The sequence below is a fragment of the Panthera tigris genome, chromosome E1, assembly GCF_018350195.1.
Source record: "Panthera tigris isolate Pti1 chromosome E1, P.tigris_Pti1_mat1.1, whole genome shotgun sequence".
In the NCBI taxonomy this organism is placed as follows: Eukaryota; Metazoa; Chordata; class Mammalia; order Carnivora; family Felidae; genus Panthera; species Panthera tigris.
Genome location: NC_056673.1, coordinates 725448 through 747336, shown reverse-complemented (window position 1 = coordinate 747336; position 21889 = coordinate 725448). Strand labels below are relative to the sequence as shown.

The 21889-nt window shown below is 58.6% G+C and overlaps 2 protein-coding genes across 10 annotated transcripts in view; one reads left to right on the top strand and one right to left on the bottom strand.

Annotated features, from left to right (window-relative positions):
* SLC13A5 (solute carrier family 13 member 5) overlaps positions 1–15632 on the bottom strand; it is a 39834-nt gene extending 24202 nt beyond the window's left edge. For 3 of the 4 annotated variants that reach the window (XM_042967256.1, XM_042967257.1, XM_042967258.1), the window contains exon 1: positions 15517–15632. Coding sequence is in view for 1 of the 4 variants with exons in the window: in XM_042967255.1 (XP_042823189.1) it covers positions 14378–14395 (18 nt within the window). In the remaining 3 variants the exon portion in view is untranslated. Of the gene's footprint in view, positions 1–14377; positions 14462–15516 lie in introns of all 4 variants that reach the window. The other variant, XM_042967255.1, reaches the window with a different exon arrangement.
* Positions 15633–15736: 104 nt separating this feature from the next.
* FBXO39 (F-box protein 39) lies at positions 15737–20824 on the top strand. Of its 6 annotated transcripts, none has more exons than XM_042967568.1 (4): positions 15737–15832; positions 18248–19354; positions 20171–20347; positions 20530–20824. In XM_042967568.1, the coding sequence occupies exons 2-4, from the start codon at positions 18329–18331 to the stop codon at positions 20656–20658; spliced, it is 1332 nt and encodes a 443-aa protein (XP_042823502.1). In that variant the 5' UTR covers positions 15737–15832; positions 18248–18328; the 3' UTR covers positions 20659–20824. The 6 variants fall into 6 exon arrangements, with proteins under 6 accessions (XP_042823502.1, XP_042823503.1, XP_007091098.2 ...); XM_042967569.1 differs by having other exon boundaries at positions 18218–19354; XM_007091036.2 differs by having other exon boundaries at positions 15741–15959.
* The last annotated feature ends 1065 nt before the right edge of the window (positions 20825–21889 follow it).

Genomic DNA, 21889 nt, shown 5'->3' with positions numbered 1-21889 from the left:
CAGCTAAGAGCCTGGAGCCTGTTTCACAGTCTGTGTCTCCCTCTCTCTGCCCCTCCCCCGCTTGTGCTCTGTCTTCCTCTCTCAAAGATAAATAGACATTTAAAAAAATGTGAAAGCACAGGGTGGATGTCATCTCTTGCCTCCATATGCTTTCAAAGCCACTTGTCTGTGGCAAAGATAAAAAAGGTTGACTCGCGATTACATTTGTCTTGAAATAAGAATTTAAAAAAAGGTTCTGGCCCGGTGCTGGCGAGGGCACGTCGCCCCTGGGTCTCTCCCACACTATTGCTGGGAGTTTACAGCAGCCTAGACGTAGAAACGGTCTGGCTTATAAAGTCAAACATGCATCATCCTGGAGAAGAGACAGCACGTTCACGCATCAATGTTCGTAGCAATGTCATTAATAACGGCCCCAAGCCAGCAATATCCCTGCGTCCCTCCACGGGTGAGGGTGTAAACAGCCAGCCGGCCGTGCGGCGAAATACCATTCAGCCGGGAGAAAGAACATATCCGGACGGATCTCAAGGGGATCCTGCTGAGTGAACAAGCCAGTCTCAAAAGGCTACGTACCGCATCACTCCATTTATCTGACATTCTGCAAGTAAAAAAGTTAAGAGGGAGCAGAACGGACCAGCGGCTCCCGGGGAGCAGGGTTGGGGAGCATGTGGCTCCAAGCAGGTGACTTGGGGGGGAGTCTCCGCGGGGACTGGACCTTCTCTATCCTCGTTGCGCTGACGGACGCACCGAGTCTCACCGCGTGATAGCGTTTGCTACGCTGAAAACGTGCCATGTCGTGCTGTGGTTTGCTCTGGGCTACAGACAGACGTAGGAAAAGAAGATAGAAATACACATCACGCTGGGTCTAGTTTTAACCTACTGGGGAGGCGGCCGCTGTTCGGAGCGGGGCCCCCACTGTGTCTGAAATGTTTTATTACCTCGCGGGGGACACAGGGGCGTCCACCGCGTGGTCCCCGCGCTTCCTCGCATATTTTGAGTGTGGCCAAGTGAGCGTGTGTGCCGTTTTCGAAGGGGCCTGCACACACACGGGGCACCAGAGCAGGAGTGAGGCTCCAGGCGTGAGAGAGAGGAAACAGCCTTTCGGACGAAATAACTGAAAGCTGAGCCTCCCCGCACCCCAGAGCCCCGGGGGCGGAGAGCGGCCGAACCGTGTGTTTTGGAGTGAGGTGAGTTTTGTTTTGCCTTTATCGCTGTGTCCATCAGTGACATCCCGGGTAGAATGTGCACTTTGATCCCCCTTCCAGGTCGGTGCCGGGTCCAAAGTTTTGTGTCATGAACGAGTGACGCTGGCTTGACGGGCTGGCACGCGGGTCCCTCTGGGCTCCCGGACGTCTCAAAATTTCCCCTTTGCCCTAATTATTCAGTTCCCTTCGCGCTGAATGCCATGGAATTCTTTTCCTGAGTCCTTTTCTTCTCCTCTCTGTCAGGTCCGTCCATCAATGGGGAGGACGAAAGCTTCGGTTTCCATGGCCGGGACGTGTGCTTTTATGGCACATTGCATTTTGTTGTTAAAGATGCCAGATAGCGGTCTCTTCTGCTGAATGAAGTGACAAAATCGTGTTGTGCAGGGTTTTCTTTTAAACATTAAAAAAAACTTTGTTTTAATGTTTATTTATTTTTGAGACAGAGGCAGACAGAGCACGGGCGGGGGAGGGTCAGAGAGAGGGAGACACAGACTCCGGAGCAGGCCCCAGGCTCCGAGCCGTCAGTCCAGAGCCCGACGCGGGGCAGGAACCCACAAACCGTGAGATCATGACCTGAGCTGAAGCCGGACGCTTAACTGACCGGGACACCCAGGCACCCCTTGTGCGGGGTTTGCTGTAACAAAGAAAGTTGTTCAGAATCCCGGGTGAGACCTGGGTCATGGGCATGGAGGGACAGCACCCACGACGTCCTCTCCCTACTGACAGACCCTCCACAGGGGGCTCAGCACGGCCTCTCCCCCTGCTCCCCCGTTACACCTGCTTTTCTCCACCTTCCCAGACTGACCGCTACACTCCTGCCTCCCAGGAACAGAGAACTAGAACCAGTGGTCTACACCCGCGGCCCCCAACCTCTCCTCCCACCCTTAAATCCAGGCCAATGTGGCTTCTGTTGCCGTAACTACACTGGGACAAACTGACCAGTGTCTCCACCTCGCTGGTTCTAGTGACCCCATAGGGTCTGCGCTGGACTTGCTCCTGGCAGCACCTGACAGGACCGAGCTCTCCCTCCCGCGGCCCCTCCTCTCCAGCCCCGGGGCCCCCACGACCGAGCTCTCCCTCCCGCGGCCCCTCCCCTCCACCTCCGGGGCCCCCCACGACGGAGCTCTCCCTCCCGCGGCCCCTCCTCTCCAGCCCCGGGGCCCCCACGACCGAGCTCTCCCTCCCGCGGCCCCTCCCCTCCACCTCCGGGGCCCCCCACGACGGAGCTCTCCCTCCCGCGGACCCTCCCCTCCAGGCCCCCCACGACCGAGCTCTCCCTCTCGCAGCCCCTCCCCTCCAGCTCCGGGAGACCCCCAAGACCGAGCTCTCCCCCCCGCGGCCCCTCCCCTCCAGCCCAGGGGCCCCCACTCTCTGGTCCCTCCCACCCTGGTGGCTCATCCCTGGGCTCTGCTGCCATGTCTTGTAAAGCTCTGAACATTCGAGAATCCCAGGGCTGAGTTCCTTCCCGACTCGGTCAGTGGGCTGGCTCACTGTCATCTCTATGACGTGGGTCCATCTCCAGGCCACCCCAGGCCTCCTCCGGAACAGACTTGCGTCTCCAGCCGCCTACCTGCTGGCTCCCCTTGAACCCCTACACACGCCCGACACATAAACTGTCCCCATATGGGCAGAGCTCCCCCCCCCAGCACCCGCTGCTGTTCTGGCTGTTCCCCAACCTGGGAATGGGGTCCCCAGTGTAGCCGAATGCCTCCCTGTCCTCACCTCCATGGGGACCGCCCCATCCCAGCCCGCAGCCTCCCTGCTTCCCCGCTACCTCTCCTGTGCGTCCGCAGCACAGCCCCCAGATGACCTCAGCCACCTCTCCCCTCTGATGAAAACCCTCGTTAACTTTCCACCTCGCTCACCGTGGCCTCAGCCGGAAATGGTCAAGGTGTCAAGGGGCCTGGCGTCCCAGCACGTGCGTCCCCTCCGCGAGCCCGCTCTATTCCAGCTGCTCACCCCAAGAGACCACACCTGCTCCCGCCGTGGGGTCTTTGCAGATGCCGGCCCTTCGTCCCGGAGAACCTTCCAGGCGCCTACCCACAGGACGTGCCCCTCGCTGCCTCCCCACCTCTGATTCCCGCCGGGCGGTTGAGAAGGCCTTTCCCGTCCGCCCGCATCAACGGCATCTCCGGGCACAGTTCACAGCCCCTTCTGCGCGTCTCTTCTCACCTCTCCCCACAGCTTTTGATCGGGTCCGTCCCCGACTAGAACACGAGCTGAGGGAGCAAGAATGTGTCCACTGCCCTGTTCACCCCTGCCTCACACATAGTAGATGCTCAACAAAGCCTGGCTGAAGGAGGAGGGAGGGAGAGGGAAAAGCCAGTATGACTTTCAGCTTTCCAGCTTGGGGGCTGGGGGGGTTGGCTGGCGGGTGGCAGGGTCGTTTACAAATACGCGCATATTGTGACAACTTTCAACCAAATCCAGGCAAGGAAGGTTCGTAACGGGAAAAGTATATGCCTGCAGATGAACACGTACGTGCCCCAAATAACTCAGTGTAAAATCAGCCCCACAAAGCACCAAAAACGTCTTTTCTTTACCCTTTTATTTTAGAGAGAGAGAATGAGAGCCTGAGCAGGGGAGGGGCAGAGAGAGAGGGAGACACAGAATCCGAAGCGGGCTCCAGGCTCCGAGCTGTCGGCACAGAGCCCAATGTGGGGCTTGAACCCACGACCCATGACATCATGACCTGAGCCAAAGTTGGATGCTTAGCAGACAGAGTCACCCAGGTGCCCCTAAAAAATTTTTTTTAATGTTTATTTGTTTTTGAGAGACAGCGGAGGAGAGGCAGAGAGAGAGAGAGAGACATAGAATCCGAAGCAGGCTCCAGGCTGTGAGCTGTCGGCACAGAGCCCGATGCGGGGCTCAAACCCACGAACTGGGACCTGAGCCGAAGTCGGACGCTGAACCCACTGAGCCAGGAGCCCCAGCCAAACACGTCCTCACACGACACCCCTCCTCAATGAGCAGTGTGGCCGAGTGAAGAACTCTACGCTGAAAACCGCTTTCCCTCAGAAACGTGAGAGAATTTTCTCCTCTGTCTTTTAATATCCAGTGTTTTTATCAAAACTCTAAGTCCATTCTTGCTCTGGGTTAGTTTTAAGGGAACCTGCTGTATTTTCCTCTCTGGAAATTGACAGGCTTGTCCCCAGCGTTCTGAGATTTTCGAATCGAATGTTTAGTTTTGTGTGTGTGTTAAGCTTAGCAAACTGACATCCTTTCGTTCCGGAGATGTTTGTTAGAAATCCGGAGGTTTCTTTGATCGTGTCTTCCTTTCCGTTTCCCTCAACTTCACCTTCCAAGATTCCTATTGAGCTGGGTTTTTTTTTTTTTTCCCACTATCACATTGTTCATTTCCAATTAACAATAGTCTTTCGTTTTGCGTTCTCTTCTTGTTCCTGAAAGCATCTTTTCAAAAATCTCTCCGGATCTATTCACATCATGCACACACACACGCGCACACACTCTCAGGCCTCACCTCCGCACGAGGGCAGTCAGACCTGACCGCCTCCAGCATCCCTGCTCACCTCCCTGGTGAGATGATTTCTCGGCATTTACAAAGTTCACGTGCATTCCTTGGCTTTGGGCTTTACCCCTCTGGCCTGCGAGCGCTCTGAGTGCACAGCCCCCGAGCCAGGTGTTTAAAGGCCTTTTGGCTGTCAAATTAATTAATCAATGAAAGAAAGTGGAAAATTCAGGAGCCTAGCCCCTCTCTACTGTATCTCGTGAAACAAAGCAGGATAAGGAAATAATTCAACCCCGACTGTGCCTCCTGCCTTGTAAGGTCATTTCCCACCGCCTCGGCCTGCTGCCCCGCCTTACTTTTCCCGACGACACGCACATATTGGCTCTTTACTGATAGTAAAGAGGTGCCTGGGTCTGAATTTTTTCTCTTCCGCCCCAGACGAGTGACAGGAACAGACTCGACGTGCGTGGTCATTTGTCCCGTGTGCCCCGACACGGCGTTTGGCAGCAGCGAAGGCGGCCGTCGTGTCAGTGAGACCGGAGGCCCCCGAACACCGACCCTGAAGTGCCCCTCAGGGCCCCGGGAAAATGCCCGTCTGGGGACAAGGAGGGGCGTGTCTGCTGGGGGGGGGGGCGGGGAGGGTACAGCAGGTGCTGTCACCAGTGTGTGAAGAGAGACCTCAGACAGACGAAGGGCAGGAGAGTAGCGGGGACCAGGGCACACACGGAGTCCTGGAGCCATGGCTTCTCGCCAGGGGCCTAATGACAAGGTTCCCCTCCCGCGCCTGCCGGCCGAGCAGGAGCCGGGAGGGCACCCCCGGACTCCGCTGCCCATCGGGGCCCCGGGGTCGGCCCCAAACACAAACACAGAGGTTCCGGGGCTTGAATTCCATCCAGAGACCGGTCATTTCGTGCAATTGCATGCAGTCTGAAAAAGAAACTCCCACCCCCACACACTGCCCTCCGGCAGACAGCAGCCTCCACCATCGCGTCTCGCGGGGCCCGGGTCCATTCTGACCACAGGATCCTCCCAAAGGCACCACCGAGGGGCAGGCGCAATCACACCGTGTAATTTCCGTCTGGGAAGCGAAATGCCTCTGCCGTTACATCATTCCCCTTAGCGTAGCGGTCCCGGAGGAATAACGCCCGAGATGGTTCTCGAGGCCGACGACTGAAATCTTCCTGTTGTGATTTTCCCTCCTGCCTCCCGTGGCCCCGGACCCCCCTCACACACAGTCTCTCACTTGCCCTCAAGTCCACGCGCGGAGGCGAGTGCCATTATCCCGCTACCTGGTCCAGCCCACTGCCCCGGCGTCCTCCTCCCCGCAGAAGGGGACATCTGCACGACTCAGGTCAGGGGCGGGGCTCCCATGGCAGCCCGGACCCCTCCCGTCCCACGGCTGGACAGCCGCCAAGCGGGCGGCCACAGTGGCCTGGAGAGGAGTCCTAAGCTCACGTGGGGCGTTTTGCATCCAGTGTTTTACGGGACGAGGTTGGGGAGGCTTGGTGGCCAGCCAGGGCCGGCTGGCTGAACGATGAAGTCATGCGAGCCCGCGGACCCGCTCACGTCGTGGTGGGAATGGGGACAGGCTTCGGTGCCAGCCAGAACGCGCCCGCTCACCCGCTCAGCGGTGGCTCTGCAGCGGGCCCGGCGGTCAGAAGGAATTCTCGCTTTGTCTGTAATATTCTAATTTTTTTCAGTGGAAGCACGTTGGTGCGTTAGTGACATAGTCATGAGTCATGTTTAAAATCAAAGGACCACGGCCGTCCTGCTGCTTGGAGAGCCCTCGGGGTCTGGGAGGGGCTTCTAACTTCCCGCTCTATTTGACTCAGACGCGCACCCTTCACGCCCGTCCAGGCCGGCCAGCGCCCGACCTCCCGCCACAGGCACCTGGGCACCACACGCGGGTCCCTCTGGCGGAAGGCGACCGATCAGAACGCCGCACGGGAGAGGCCTTGACTCTCCAATCACTCGTGCAGACAGACCAGCAGCTAACTACAGCCGGGGCAAAGGAGGGCGGCCCCGACCAGTGGTAACATAGGAGTCGTCCGCGGGGGAAGGGGGGGAGCGGGGCGGGACAGTCTGGAAAGAGGAAGCATCTTGGAAGAAAAGTAGGATGTGGACGAGAAAGCTCGGGGTCACTTCCAGTTCACCCCTCTCCCACCGATTATTGCCCCCGGGAGGCCTCACCACGTGCCCCCTTTTGGGTCTCAGCCACCCCTCCGTCCCGGGGGTCCCCGCGGGAGACAGGACACCCTGTGACGTCTCATTTTTTTCATTACTGTCAATACTCACCAGAGCTCCAGGAGACGGACAAGGGTGGGCAGCAAAGGTCGTCGGGATCGAGGAAGGAACCGGGAGGCTGACCCGGGTCTCTCCTGGCCCGGCGCCCCCTGCCCACATGTCCAACAAGGTGGGCTGTGACTCGCTTGGGCACCCAAGTCCTGGAGTCGCACCAACCTTGTTTGAACCCAGCTCTGACACTCGCCGTGTGACCTTGGGCAAATTACATAACCTCCCTGTGCCTCCGTTTCTAGAGCTGCAAAATGGGGCTGTTAACGCTTACACCAGACCAGCTGGGCGACGAAACGAGACAGTGCCTGCAAGATGCTTGGCATAAGCCTGGAGACCCCACCGTGGGGTCTCTGGTTCGGTGCCCGGATTTAAGAGTCAGGCAGGAGACCGGAGTCCGATCCGGGCCTTTCCCTCAGTATGGTAGTTTGCAGCCCTCCGTTAGCACGGCTGCTCCGGGCTGGGAAAGGCTCTGAGACCCCAGGGGTACGCACTAGGAGGGGTCTCTCACGAGGCCCCCGTCCCGCAGACCGTCACCCCTTCTCTTCCAGGTGAAGCTTACTGGCACCTGGGTGGGGGGGGGGGCTGCCCCGCACGCTCGCCCACGGCATCCCGGCCCCCTGCCCCAGCCTCACTCCTGGGGCCGGGTCCCCTCTGTCTGACGAGTTCATCAGGGCCAGGGTGGTGACGGGGACCTCTGCCCTCTGCCCCTCTCTCCTCTGCAGCAACGCAGCCCATCTTTCTTCCACGAGCTTCAGGTGTCCGTCCCCACCCTGTGCACCTGCACCTCCAGACATGTCAGCGAGCTCATCCGCTCCCGTCTTCTTCTTGCTCTGATGGAAAGGCCAGAGGCCAAGGCTCAGCTCGGAGCCCCGGCCCTGGGACTCAGAGCCAGCCTTCCCTCCTACACCCGCGGCACGCCGCATCCCCGCGCCTTAGAATCCCCCGGGACCTCTCTCAGCCTCCACAGCCCCGGCCACATGCCAGACCAGGGATGTCACACTCTCTAGGATCGGGCACATCAGTGGTTTTCTGCAGGTTCGCCGAGCGATGCCCCCCCACCCCCCGTGTGGACAAGATTGGGAGGTCGTGCCCTTGCATCCAGCGCCGAGAGCCCCGAGCCCGGTGGACCAAGGGCGGTCGGTCATTACTACCCAGCGGTGCCCCCAGAGAACCCTGTTTGATTCCAGATGAGGGAGAATGTCTGCAAGTTGTAGCAAAAAGCTGCCATTGGAAGTTACGCATGCAAGCTCCCCGAGGCCGAAATAAACGAGTATTTCCACAGCTACGCGGCCACGTTCAACCCTCTCCAAGGCTCAGGAATTTCCTAATCGTGTTTACAAACCATAAAAGGTGAGTATGAATTGTGAAGCTAATTACACACGGGCTTGACTTTTTATGAATCAAATTCTGGGAACAGAAAAACGCCCTGAACGTTTTTAACATGAAGCACCTAGTATCTAAAAGTTTCTAACAGAGTTGCAATTATCTGCAAATTCTTTAAGTTCCCGCTGAGCCATGAGATGTGCTGCCCCCACGTTTTTATCTGTCTAACCTCCCGCACCTCCTTCCTGTGGAAAGACCACAAGTGGTGCGCAAAGAAATGTCTTCTATTCAGTTGATTCCACTATGCACGTGTGACGTCTGTTGCCTGTAACAGAACTTGATTTCTCTGAATCTCAAATCTTTGGGCCACTCAGCCCCGTCCGTTAGGAATTGTCGGGCTGTGGACGCCCCCCAAAATGCTGACCGTTCCTCGGGAAAAGGAACACGTACTCGAAGGCAGCTTTGCGCACAATTTCTGGGAGCACCTTCCCTAACCCCCCCCCAGGTCCCCAGTGGAATCCAAAGAAATGAGACAGAGGCCCCAAAAGCTAAGTGCACTCTCAGGATTTGAACCCAGACCTCCCGGCCCTGCAGCCGTCCTGGGGGAGACCGGCCCGGGCCACTCTGCCTGGGTTCCGGGTCTGAATCTGCTGCCTGTGGACACACGCCTGCTACCTCGCCCCTCCGTGCACGGTTTGTCTGAAGCCGGGATGATGACCTTCCCTGTTGTCTCTAGCCTCGTCAGCGATCGTGTTTGCTTTACAGATGCACCTCGGGGACACCGTGGTTCCACGTGGACCATCCCGATAAAGGTGGCGTTGCAATAGAGGGAGTCGCGGGAATTTTCCGGTTTCCCACCATGCATATGAGTTACGTTCACACCACTCTGGAGTCTATAAAGTGTGCAATAGCATCATGTCTCAATTTTGAGGCACAAGCAAAAATACTTTACTGCTAAAACATGCTAGCCATCCTCTGAGCGATTGGATCACTGCAGATCCCATCCCATCGCCAACATCATAGCGAAAAGTTTGAAATATTACCAGAATCACCGCAAGGTGACCCAGAGACAGGAAGTGAGCAAACGCCGTTGCACCAACAGCATGGACAGACGAGCTCCCCGCCCGGCGGCCGCAGCCCTTCACTTGGCCGAGAGCACAGTGTCCTGTCGGGATTCAGAAGCGAGGGAAGAGCCTCTCGGGGAGGCGGCCTGCTGGCGTCCTCCATTGCCAAGCTGCTAAGCGATGTGGCTCCAAGCCCCGCATCTTGGCACGCACCGCCCTGCGCCCCTGGTCCCCAACGTCCCCAGTAGGACCTGCCTCATCATCTTCTGTTCCTCGTGAGAGTCTGTCAGCCTGTGAGCTGCTGGCCCTATCTGCCCTCAAGGACGCTGACAAAGAAGGGGACTCCGTAGAGGCCACTGGCGGGATCGACGGGCGGGCGGGGAGCACTCACGGGCACCTCCTCAGGCATTGGCGTTTCCCGGCCACTCTCCCCGTTGGAAGGATGGAGCACTTTTCCTCTGGGGAAGTTTAGCAAGGCTTCTCTCCGAGGATCTTGCCTCCTTGCTTATCCTCTCCTAACCCTTCGACTCAGAGAGCTAGAGAGCACCGCGACTAAGGAGACCCGAGGCCGACCTAGGTCCTGCCCTCTTGTGCTAAAACACACACAAAATTCACCGTGTTATGCGACCACCACCACTGCCTATTCCAGAACATTTTCATCACCCCGAAGAGGAACCCCCTACTCCTTGGCCGCGCCCCACCCCCTCCGTCCCCAGCCCCCGACAGCCACGCATCCACTTTCTGTCTCTGGATTTGCCTGTTCTGGATGCTTCGTACGAACAGAATCGTAGAATATGTGGACTTGCGGCTTCTTTCGCGGAGAAGGTTTTCAAGGTCCACCCGCATCGTGGCGCCTCTCAGTACGGCATCCGTCCTATGGCCTTTGTGCAGCCACCCCTCACGCTCCATCCGTCCGCCGACAGGCGTTTGGAGCTTCTGCCTCGCGGTGCTGGCTTTTTGAGGTGTGGCCCGTGGACCAGCATCAGGATCACCCGGGAGCCTGTGAGAACTGCAGGATCGCAGGCCTCCCCCCTCCCCCCAGAAATGCCCCTCCACAAGATCCCCAGTGTTCCCAGCTTGGGGAGCCCCAGCCACGCGGGTCCCGGGCTCAGCGGTGCACGGACTCGCCAGTGTACCTGTTCCCCTCACCGCTGGGGCTTTCTCCATCCCGTACGTGGTCTTGCGTTGGAATCGGGAGATACTTGGTGAGCCGGGGAACAAGACGTGGCGGAGGCCTCCTCTTCGAACTGGCGACCAGAGGTTCCCACACGCCAACTTGGGGCTGGAGGTCCACGATTTCAGCTCCACTCTGCCATTTGCTGGCCGCACAGCTTCCCGGAGCCTCTCTCTTGAGGTCAAGGGGGCTGTCTAGTGCTTCCCGAGGACACCCGCGGGCACTCACCACGGATGTGCCACCGGACCGGCATCCACACGCACACAGAGGCACTTTTCTACACCATCGGTCAACTGCCAACATATCATGTAATGTACTTAATACTGTGGCCACTTAAACGCCACTACCTCCTTAATGCTACCCTCGCCCCACACGCAAATACTCTGCTTTCCAACCTTTTGGACTGTTTCTTCTGGTATTTACCTCTATACTTCTCAAGCACCTTCTTACGCTGCTGTTTTTTTGCTTTCAATTTTAGGTGTTATCGATTAATCCATAAGGATATAGGGATACGGATTTCTCTCTCTTACACCACCGATCTTATACACACTGTCAGGCTTCTCTCTCTCCACTCTCCCATGCTGGTTAAATCAGCATTCAACGTTAAATTACTATGACCATGTAAATACTATAAATGATGACACCACACAAATTATGATTATATCTACTTTCTTCCGTAACTTTTTGTTTTTCCTGGAGTTGATTATTGCTCCAATTTTTCATTTTCTTCTCTTCGTAGGTAACTATAAATCATTCCTAGAATTTTCTACTGGATTAGAAAGATTTCTCCTTGGCATAATCAAACACAGTAGTCTTCTGTCCATTTCATTTTGAGGGCATGTGTTCCCCAGACCTGATGAATAGCTATCATTCCGGGAATTTCTTCCACCCTCTCCAGTGTCGAGTTCTGTTCCCAAATTTCAGGTTCAGGTCATTCTCTTTCTTGTTTTGCCCCTTCTTTGCTAGAGCATATCCTCAAAGAGTTTCTTAAGAAAGAAGTCACAGAAAGCTAATTTTTGAGACCCTATATGTCTGAAAAGGATAGCTTGGATGGCAATAGAGTCCCTCTACTACCTTAAGCCTTTTAGGGGTATTACAAAATTTTCAAACAAATATGAAAGTAGAAAGCTAATATGATATAATATTCATCACTCAGATACATCAATTGTCCTAATCCCTTCCAATCAGCTTATTTTACAGTCTCCTACAGTTCTATTTTCTGAAGTTTCCAGAGAACAGCCCTGCTCTTGCCTGTGCCTCTGACTCTCACTCAAGGAAGAGTGTTTCCTTGTGAGTCTGAACCCTGAGCCTCCATTCAGTGGGACTCTACCTGGAAGAATGACCTAGTTTGAGCTGATGTACCTTCCAGAGGGATTTTTTTCTGGTTGCTTCAGCCAGACTTCCCAATTTTTATGTTAATTCTTATGATGGGGGTCCCAGACCACGAGGCTAATGTAAGTCTGAACCCCAAGTACACGAATGGCGTGCACCCGTGATTCCAAGGTTTCAGGAGTGTGTTTCTTCCCCACACTCAGATCCCAGCCCAGTGTAGACGAGCTGGCTTGCCACATTCCCCTTCCACTGAACTGGTTCTTCTCTCTTAGCCACAAGTGTAGCCTCTAGGCTCCCAGCTCCGTGCAGGGAAAGGGGAAGCTTACTTCCAGCCCCCTATCCCCACCAACTTTGTGTGGACAAGACTTCTCTCTCGTCCAAGCCCTTATTATGACACGGGGACCCACGTCTCCTCCGTAAGTGCATGTGCTTAAAAGGTCAGGCCTTCATTCCTGGGACGTGGACCTTTAAAGTTTCCTTCTTTTAAAGTCAGCTGTTGGCTTAAACGTTTGCCACGTCTCACCGGGCATTTCTACATGCGCGTAGCGGGAGCTTTGGGGTTATCTAGTTTATCGTGTTGTCCGACTGTTAAAGCCAAAGCCATTGTTGTAGTTCACCGCATCACTCACAACTGCGGGGTAAATGTGGGATCCCAGGGTCCGTGAGACATTTTCTCTGCACCCCTCGCAAGTCAAAGCACTGAGGATCCGACCTCCAAGACAGAGAAAGGCGTTTGTCCAGAGATGGAGAACAGGGAGTCTCTTCCTCCTTCTGAAAATTCAACCAAGCAAGCAGCAAGGGGCACAAGCAAAACGGTGAGCCCGCCTTTGCGGTGTGAGCACAGCCCGTGTCCACCCGCAGAAGACCGTGGGAGCAGCCTGGCACAGCCCGAGCGCCGTTCTCAGTGTGACCCTGAATCAACACCAGGCCCTGCCTCTGTTCTCTCCTTACCTGGCCGTGAACTATCTGGACCGTGTTTTTAAACCCCCCCAAGAGCTGCCGGATGTTTGCAGACACGGCCGCCAGCCCTTCTCCAGGCCCCTTCTCCGCGTGCCCAAGTGAAGTCTCTCAGAGCACCTGATACCTGCTTCGTCGCCTGAGCTCCCGGAGACCGGGCCGCCTTCGAAGGCTGAGCCGGATCTCTGAGCGTGTGCCTCCGGCTCCGAGCCCGGGGACGGACGCCGCGAGCACTGCACGCGCGCTGAGGGAGTGAACGAAGCGGAGGGCGCCGGGCCGGCTCTCGTGGTGGAGCGGGCAGCGGAGGCCCAGAGAGCACAAGTCCTGGGCGGGATCCAAGCTGTTGTGGCTTGCCTCCAGCAGATCGGGGTTTGTAGCCGCTAGGTTTTTACATCCTAAATTATTTCCTAGTAATAATAAGAGTTGGCATTGGAGCTACCGGACCATCGTGTGAACGTGGTTCAACAGGAAGCTCTTTACAAATGGTTAATCAGCCAAGGAAGCTAGACGGAGCCGACGGGGAGCTTCCCTGGGATTATACGAGGAAAGGGAGGCAGGATCCAGCGTGGAATCCACGTGGACGGAGTTCCGGAGCTTACACACCGGAGGCCTCATTTAAAAGACAAAAACAGCAGTGACCACAAGCTTTCATTATTGGATGTTTTTCAAAACACAGAAGTACGAGATTTGGTTGTAACCGGCTGATATAAGGTCACACACGAGGGGAAAGCTGACAACCTCCCCTCCCCGCCCCAGGACCCTAGGACACCCACACCCGCAGTCTGGTCAGTATGCTCTGAACACTTTCCCTTCGCTCATGCAAACCCGGACAAGTTCACGTGGGGTTTAAATTGTTTCTTATTCCCCATATGTTATCTCACTATACTCATTACTCTGCCGTTTGCCTTTTTTTTTCTTCATATATGACACACGCTCCTTACCAAAAAAAAAAAAAAAAATAGACCTAAACATTCCTTTCTAACTTCTTTAGCTATTTCTATGAGCACACGAGGGCACCATCTTGCAAAGGTGGTGAGCTCCACAACTGGTGGGGGTACTGGGGCCGCACACCCTTGCCACCCACGGTCCGCCTTTTCTTTCCACACTTTCCCCCACCCTTACGTCACGGGGTTGCCAGATCCAGCAAATAAAAATGCATTACTTGGGACAGAAACAGTTACAAAATAATTGCATGGGACGCAGTTATACTAGAAAAATGTGGCCCTGAAACTGAAATTTCACGGGGAATCCTATATCTCATCTGGCAACCAGATTATATAAACACGCACACTGGGAGTCCCACCATAAACGCTGCTTTGTACCTCTGACCCCAAACACCCAAGGACATGTCTCCAGGCCAGATGATGTGGCTCTTCTCTCTTAATAGCCACATAAGAGCGCACAGTGTGGCTTCCCTAGTCTGTCCCTCCTGTCCCAAGCCCCCAGAAGGTTCCTCCGTGTCTCCTGGGTGTCACCTGCAGCTCAGGGTTTGTGCTTTGGGGACCGGGGACAGCAGCACGGAGACATAGCCCCGGAACTGGCTTTTGCACTTTAAACACACCAGGTTTGCTATACGCATTTCTTCAGGAGAAAGGCTGGCGGCCAGCTTCACGGCAAGGAAACCGAATGAGAACCTCCCGCTAGCCTGGAACAGAAAAGGTGCCGCCGATGGAGAAGACTCCGTTTTATACCGTCTTCCTGCGCCCCCCCCCCCCTTGGCAGTCTTTCCTTGTGAAAAGGGAAGGATTTTCTTCTTGGGTTTTTTCCTCTTACAAGAAAAGGTTTAACTATTTTCCTTCGAACGGAGATACTGGTTTGCCAGCAGCCGCAGAGAAACCAGGAGAGAGGCCCCCGGCTCTTGGGCCTGGGAATCCCAGGTGTCAGGCCCCTGGATCGGACATCCGGGCTGTAGTCTGGACACCGGGGGAACCCAGGCCTGTCTCTGGAGACTGAAAATACCCTTTCCTGTCCACCTTTCCTGAGATTCCTCACTGGTCCTTCCCGGTCAGAGACGCGGCGCTAGGAGCGGGCAGGACGGGAAGGGACAACGCGCAGGGAAAGGCAGAAACGGAAGGAGGCAGGGAGGATGCGGCTGCAGGGGGCAGGCCGGGGCTCAGGACGCACACCGGAGCCGGGAGGCTGGTGTCAGAGGCCCACGTGCACCCCCCGCCCGCAATCGTACACCCCCCCCCGCCTTTTTGCCTGGCCTTTAGGGACACCCTAGGGCGGCCGGGAGGGGAGGGCCATGGAAAGTGGGTGCGTTAGACACCCACTCACGCCTTGTCTTAGGTGAGTCAGGTGGGCCAAGGCTTTCCGGTGGGAACCACTTCCGAGTTGGAGGAAGGGGGAGGGGGGCAGAGCGCAGCGCCTCCTCCCACAGGCACAGCACCGAGCTCCCGCACAGCCTCTTCCCCATCGCAGAGGGAAGCCCACCCTCAGTCGCGCGCACGCAGCCCCCAGCCACGCCCGGACCCCGCCCCTACCCTGCGCTCCGCCTCCGACTCTGTGACCCCGGCCCTCTGCCCTCTGGCCCTCCCCAACCCCGAGCCCCATCCACGGCCCAGACCCCACCCCCCCTCCTCCACCCCGCGGACCCGGCCCCCAGTACTCTCTCCGGCCCCCTCCCCGCTGGTGCCTGAACCCACCGCCTCGTATTCCCGGAGCCCACCCCCCATGGACCCCCAGCCCCGCCCCACGCACCTTTGCGCACGGAACCCGCCCTCCCGGGACCCTCGGACCAGGTCTTCCCAGGCCCCGGCGCGCGTTCCGGGACACTTGGAGGGGCCGTCCGGCCCCCCGCACGCACCGCGGGGACCCTGGCGACCCCGGGTTGGGGCCTCGCGCCCAGGGCACAGCGGAGGCCCGCAGGCCTGGGCGCGTCACAAAGGCTCATCGCCGGCGAGGGCGCGCGTCCCGGAGGCCTGCGCGGAGTCGGCGTCGGAGCGCAGGCGGCGCGGGAGCAGGCGGGCGGCTCGCTGTCCCCGCAGCCCAAACCGGGCGCAACGAGCGGGGCGCGGTGAGCGGGTAATGGGGCCCCTGCCGCCTCCTCCTGGAAACAGGCGTCCTCGGGCACCTCCGGGCCGTGGGTGACGCGGCTTCCTTAGGTTTCTTCCCGGGCTGGCAGCTCCCCGCCTGGGGGACAGGTCTGTGAGCCCTTGGGGTGGGTTCCGATCCCTGCCCGCTCTCTGCGGGCCTTCGCGGGGAGACTTTCCCAACTTGCAACACCTCTGTTTCCCCATCCGCAAACTGGGTGTGTTCACCGCGCCCAGCAGGGACCGCCCCAGAAGCGCCTTGGCCTCCACTTACCAGGCGCAAACGCGGTACAGCCTCTGATACACACCAGGCACCTGCACGGATCAGCTCATTTAATCCTCCCGCCGCTAAGACAGAGGCGCCACTGTTATCCCTGGTTTTCAGATGTGGAGACTGAGGCACAGAGAAAATTAACTTGCCTGAGGTCATCCCTAGCAACTGATGGAACCAGGACCCGACCTCTGAGCTCCACGGCCTATGGCTGGCGAGGTCGCTTAGGAGGGGAGGCTGTGCCCAGTACCGACTGTGGCTTTTGGCTTTCCCAGCCCGCAGATCGGTTCTGCCCACACCACCCCGTGGTTCCGTGTCTGAGAGCTCCTGCGCCCATGACTGCTAGGGCAAAGGCTTTTGCTCAGCTCTGGGAGTGGCTTGGCCTCTCTCACGCACCTAGCTCCAAGCAAAGTGCTGGGGACCCAGTTCTGTGAACAAAGAGACGACCCTCTCTCTTCCTTTGTTCAGTGTGCAAGTGCGACTCACGAGAATGAGGCCGTCCCTGGCCTCAAGGGGTGTGTGAGTCCCGCGGGAGACAGGCTGGGCCGAGGATCATCGTCAGGGACGGGCACGGGCGAGAGGGGAACCCTGGACGGGGCCAGGCCGCTGCCAAATCCCGCGTGCAGGTCTGCCTGGATCCGGAGGTGGGGGAGGGCGCCGGGCCCCAGAGGGCCCGGCAGAACCAGCCTCCCACACGTCACCACCGTCGGGGGCGCCCGGGGGTCCGTCACAGGGAGAGCCGAGAGGAGAGCGGCACGGACGCCCACCACGGTTGCACGCGGATCCTAGACGCAGCCGGGGACAGGCACGGAGAGCAAGTGAGTGACGCTCACGAGCTCACGCGCAGACGCATGTCCGTCCCGCATTGAGAAATGCGATTAACGCGTCCCTCGGCTCCTGAGGGCTGTGTGACCACAGGCAGGCGCCCTCACCCCTCTGGGGCTCAGTTTCCATCTGTAAAGACCTACTTCCCAGAGCTCCTCCGGCCCTGTGGTTTCATGAGCCGTGAGGATAATCTCGGGCCACTTGGTAAAGTAGCCGGCAGAAGCGTTCCGGGGCCACAGGGCCGCAAGCTTGAAGAGCGGGGCCTCTGGGAGAGACAGGGAAAAGGAAAGAGGAGAAGTTTCAGGCCGGGGAGACGTGGAAATCACGCCGTCAGGAAAACTTCAGCAGATGGCTCCTGTAGAAAGTCCCAGGGCCCAGCACCCCAGGTGGGCGGTGGCCGGGCCCTCCCGGGGCCTCCCTAGCTTCGTAGAGGTCTCGCCTGCAGCCCGGCTGCCAGGTCGCCCCACTTCTACGTTCCCAGTCACCGTGTCCTGCAAAGAACGCATAAACCCACGCATCCCCGCCGTCCCGCCGCCCTAGCCCCAGGCTCGGAGCCCAAAGTCTGCTCTGGCCATTCATCCTCCCCCTCCCTGGAGGGTCCTTTCTAACGTCAGACTGACAACACCTGTGGACGCAGGATCCTTGGCCCTTGCCCGGCCCCCGCGGCCTCATGGGAGGCTCTCCGCCCGTGACCCTTGATGTGCCGCTAACCCTTTGAATGCAAACACCCCCATCGGCAATTCGGTGCCAAGCAGCCAGGGTCCCCATCCCCAGAAGGGGACCCGGCATGTCGGAACTCCAGTCTTGGCCCCTGGGACGCAGCCTCTGTCTGCATCGCTCCGGGGCCCCTTGACCCGGCACCTCCCCCCTGTTCCGGCTCCAACCCCCACCCCAAGTGAAGTGACAATTTTTAGTTCCCCGCACGTGAACAGATCCCATTCGTTCCCAGTTCTGTGGCTTTGCGCCACGGTGCCCGCTGCCCAGAGTGCGTCCGCTCTCCTCCGGCACCGCCGGGCCGACCCGGGCTGCCTTGCGGCTCCCACGCAGCCCGCGAAGCCCCTCCCAGATGCCGCCTCCTCTGGACAGCCCTGTCCCCAGGCTTCTCACTCCTGGGACCGTGCTGGGCGCGGGTCCCGGTGTGCGTGTGTCCGAGAGACCCCGACGGCCTGGGTCTCTGCGGGCCTTCACGGCGAGGCTCTCGCCCCTCGCGGAAGGGCTGCACGTGAGGCCGGGCTGTGAGCTCATTCAAGGGGGTCTGGTTTCCGTTCGGCAGGTCACGGCGCTTCCTTTTTACTCCCCACAGAAGACGAGCGGTCGCTTTTGTTTCCTCGTTTTTGGAAGCCCCTGCCTACCGCACGGCTGCTCTGGACACCCCGGCTCCTCGATGGACGAAGAAAGCCAAGCCGTCCAGCCCCGAGACCATAGCTGCTGGGCCGCCCTGCCCGACGTGTGCCTGCGTCGCGTGTTCTGGTGGCTGGGAGACAGGGACAGGTCCCGGGCCGCCCTCGTCTGCAGAAAGTGGAACCAGATGATGTACTCGGCTGACCTCTGGCGGTACAGGACCATCACGTTCAGCGGGAGACCCTCCAGGGTGCACGCGTCCGAGTTCGAGTCGGCTCTTTGGTACGTGAAGAAATTTGGCCGCTATCTGGAGCACCTGGAGATCAAGTTTCTGAACCCTTGCAACGCCGCGCTCACCAAGAAGTTCCAGGTCACCGTGCGAGGCCTGCTGTCCTGCCTGGGCAAGAGCAACCACCGCCTGAAGTCGCTGTCCGTGCAGCACCTGGAGCTGGACCGTCCCGTCTGGAGGAACAGCATCCGCGGCTCGCTCATCAAGAGCCTGAGCTGCTTCTTGAAGAAAGCGGGAAGGCAGCTGGATCACCTCAGCCTCAAAGGGGCCAGGCTGACCGTGGAGCAGGGCTGCGCCGTGCTCGGCTCCCTGAGCTGCTCTCGGGGCGAGAGCCTGGTGTCCCAGCTCAACATCGAGGACTACTTCAGCCACCACCTGGCCGTCTACAGCAGCCCCCGGTTCAGCAAGACCATGGCCACGTTCCGCAGCCTGGTGTCCCTGACCCTCAACTACAACTGCATCTCGGACGAGCTGCTGGACGGCCTGTGCGAGAACAACGCCGGGACCCTCTGGACCATGAACATCAAGTGCCACGTCCACGACCCCCACGGCCAGGTCATCTGGGGCGTGTCCTGGGCCAGGCTGGCCAGGCGCGCCTCCAACCTCCAGGTGAACTTCTTCTTCGAGCGGGTCATGAAGCACGAGCGCCTGGCCCGGGTCCTCCTGCAGGAGATCCCCGTTCGGGGCCTCAGTCTGAGAAGCTGCTACTTCAGCGACCCGGACTGGTCCATGAGGCCCACGCTGACGGATCTCCTGCCCACCTTCCGGCACACGCTGCAGGTAGGGGGGCCGAGGGCCGGGAGGCTCCCCCAGGGCAGAGGCCTCTCCTCTGCTGCCTGCTCCCGGCCGGGCCCGTGCCCACTCAGACCGACGCTCGGGCTATGTTCCCGGACTACGCGTCCCCCCCCACCACCCCCGCCCCTGCCCCAGGGTCACAGCGGGTGACAGCTACTGCTCACCTGTGCACGCGCAGCACGAGGCACTTTCGGGTGGGCTACCCGCCAGGGAAAGCCCTCTGTGCCCTCTCGGAGCCTCTCCAGGTTGAGGGCGGGTCTGAGGCCGCTTCCTCCCGGCACCGGGTCCCGGCAGCACACGGGAGTCTGACTCCAGACCAGACCCACCAAGTCACTGAGGAGCCCAGGGGCGTGCGCGGCCCTCTCCCCTGGCCGCTTCCCCATCTGTAAAATCGGGGTCATTGTGTCCCTCCAAGGACCTCCTGGGGGGCTGGGACGATTGCGGTCAACTGATACAAATACCACTGCCACCAACGAGGGCCTCTAAGTGCCGATAACTCATTTGAAGCCTGCCTGTTACTGTCCTTCCGTGAGGGGGGGGGGGGGGCGGCCGCCTGGTGGCCCGGCCGGGAGGCTGAGGGGCTGGGACCAGCGCCTCGGGCTCTGAGCTCCAAATGCCTCTTGCAGATTGGGTGAAATCACCCACACGTCCCGTCTGTTACCTGTGGCCCTGGGGCCACCGTGGTCGTCTGACCCACAGCCGGGCCGCAGGCGTGTTGTGGGAGGACCCAGCCGGTCCCAGCATCTCTGCCCACTGCACCACACCCCCCCCAACCCCGTCTCCCCTTCGCTGCCTTTCCAGAAACTGACGTTTGAGTTCAACAACAACCACGAGTCCCTGGACGAGGAACTGTGCTTCCTCGTCTCATCCTGCAGGAAGCTGTTCTACTTCAAAATCTGGGCTTTCCTGGACGTCAGGTTCGTGGAGCGGATCCTGAAGAGCCAGGAGGAAGGGCAGTGTTCCCTGCGCACTCTCAAGGTGGGGCCCTGGGTCTGTCTCCGGCGGTACCTGCACGGGAGGGGGCCCAGAGCCCCCTCTCCCCAGCAGCTGGCTTTGGGCTGTGCCCGGCGATGCCCGACCGTGTGCGCTTGAGGCTGGGACCAGCGTGGGGCCGGCCTGGCGCAGTCACGGTGCGCGTGTCGTGTTTCTGTGCTGCGCAGGTGCGAATTTACACGAACAGGTACGAGACCAACGACGAGGACAGGACGCTGCGTGAGATCCACCGGAAGTACAGGAAACTCATCGACTCTGAGCTCAACTATTTCGTCATCGCTTACCCCATGATGTAGGGAGCACTCTCCGAGGGCGTCGGAGCCCCCCGCCGGTTCCCACAGAAGGACCCGGAACCCCCCCTCCCACCCCCGTGTCCCTGTTGCCAGTTCCACCCCATCCGACGCCCCGACAAAGGCTGGGGCCGCTGGTGATGTGCCTTCAAAGTGCTATCTTTACCAACTACCCAGGGCTGGCTTCTCCTTTGTCCCTGGGCTTGGGCGGCATGGCCTGCCTCAGGCGGGAGCTGAGAGCCCGGAGCCACACAGAGCAGTGCCTCGCCCGACTCCTAGAACACCTAGAACACCTCGGGGGGCAAACAGAACCGCGCTTTCCCCCAACTGGCCAATTCGGAAAAGCCTGGCGTCCCTGGTGACTGCAGGAGCCCCAGCACCAGCTCAGCGCTGGGTTGGAAATGCACGTCCTCTGGGAGGTGGGGAAATTCCCGCTTGTAAGTTTTTTTTAACTTTTATTTATTTTTGAGAGAGAGAGAGCGCGCACACGTGTGAGCAGGGGAGGGGCAGAGAGGGAGACACAGAATCTGAAGCAGGCTCCAGGCTCTGAGCTGTCAGCATGGAGCCTGAGGTGGGGCTCCAACTCACGAACCCGAGAACATGACGTGAGCCCAAGTCCGGTGCTTAACCGACGGAGCCACCCACGCGCCCCCAAACTCCCGCTTTTAAATGCAGCCGCTCAGAACTGGGCCCACCTCCCCTGACCCCTGCACAGTGATCCCACGCCAGCGGCGCTGTGGCCATCACTCCCACTTACAAAGAATTGTAATGTCCTGGGGACACATCCCTAATTCGGTGTTAAGCGAGAAGGCCAGGACACAAAGCTGCATGTTTGGTGAGATATCAATCATGTAAAGTGTGTAGGGGGGCGTTTTGAAAGCAGAGAAGAGCTACCCCAGAAATGTTAACAGCGTCCCTGGGTGATGGGATTATACGTGGTTTTTGTTTCCCTTTTTATGCTTTACCCCGCTTCTCAAACTTTCTACAAGGGCTGTGTGTTATTTTTAGAATGGAGGGGGGTGGTCTCCTGTGTTTTAAATAGGAAGTAATTACAAATCCTTGGGCCCAGGCCCCAGACATCGATTAATCCTGGTCTTTTGAGATTTTTGTGCATATATTTGCATATAGGGTTTTTTTCCCAATAGACCTCAATTAATAAAATTTCAGAATACCTTCGACAAGGGTCTCGTTGCAGACTTGATTTGCGCAGCCTTCTGTGTGCTCTGTCCGCATCTAT

Excerpts from the sequence above, each read along its gene's own strand:
- FBXO39 (XM_042967568.1), top strand. The coding sequence starts at position 18,329 with ATGGACGAAGAAAGCCAAGCCGTCCAGCCCCGAGACCATAGCTGCTGG. Across the intron at positions 19,355-20,170 it reads CCTTCCGGCACACGCTGCAG|AAACTGACGTTTGAGTTCAA; the intron begins GTAGGGGGGCCG and ends CTGCCTTTCCAG. Across the intron at positions 20,348-20,529 it reads GTTCCCTGCGCACTCTCAAG|GTGCGAATTTACACGAACAG; the intron begins GTGGGGCCCTGG and ends TGTGCTGCGCAG.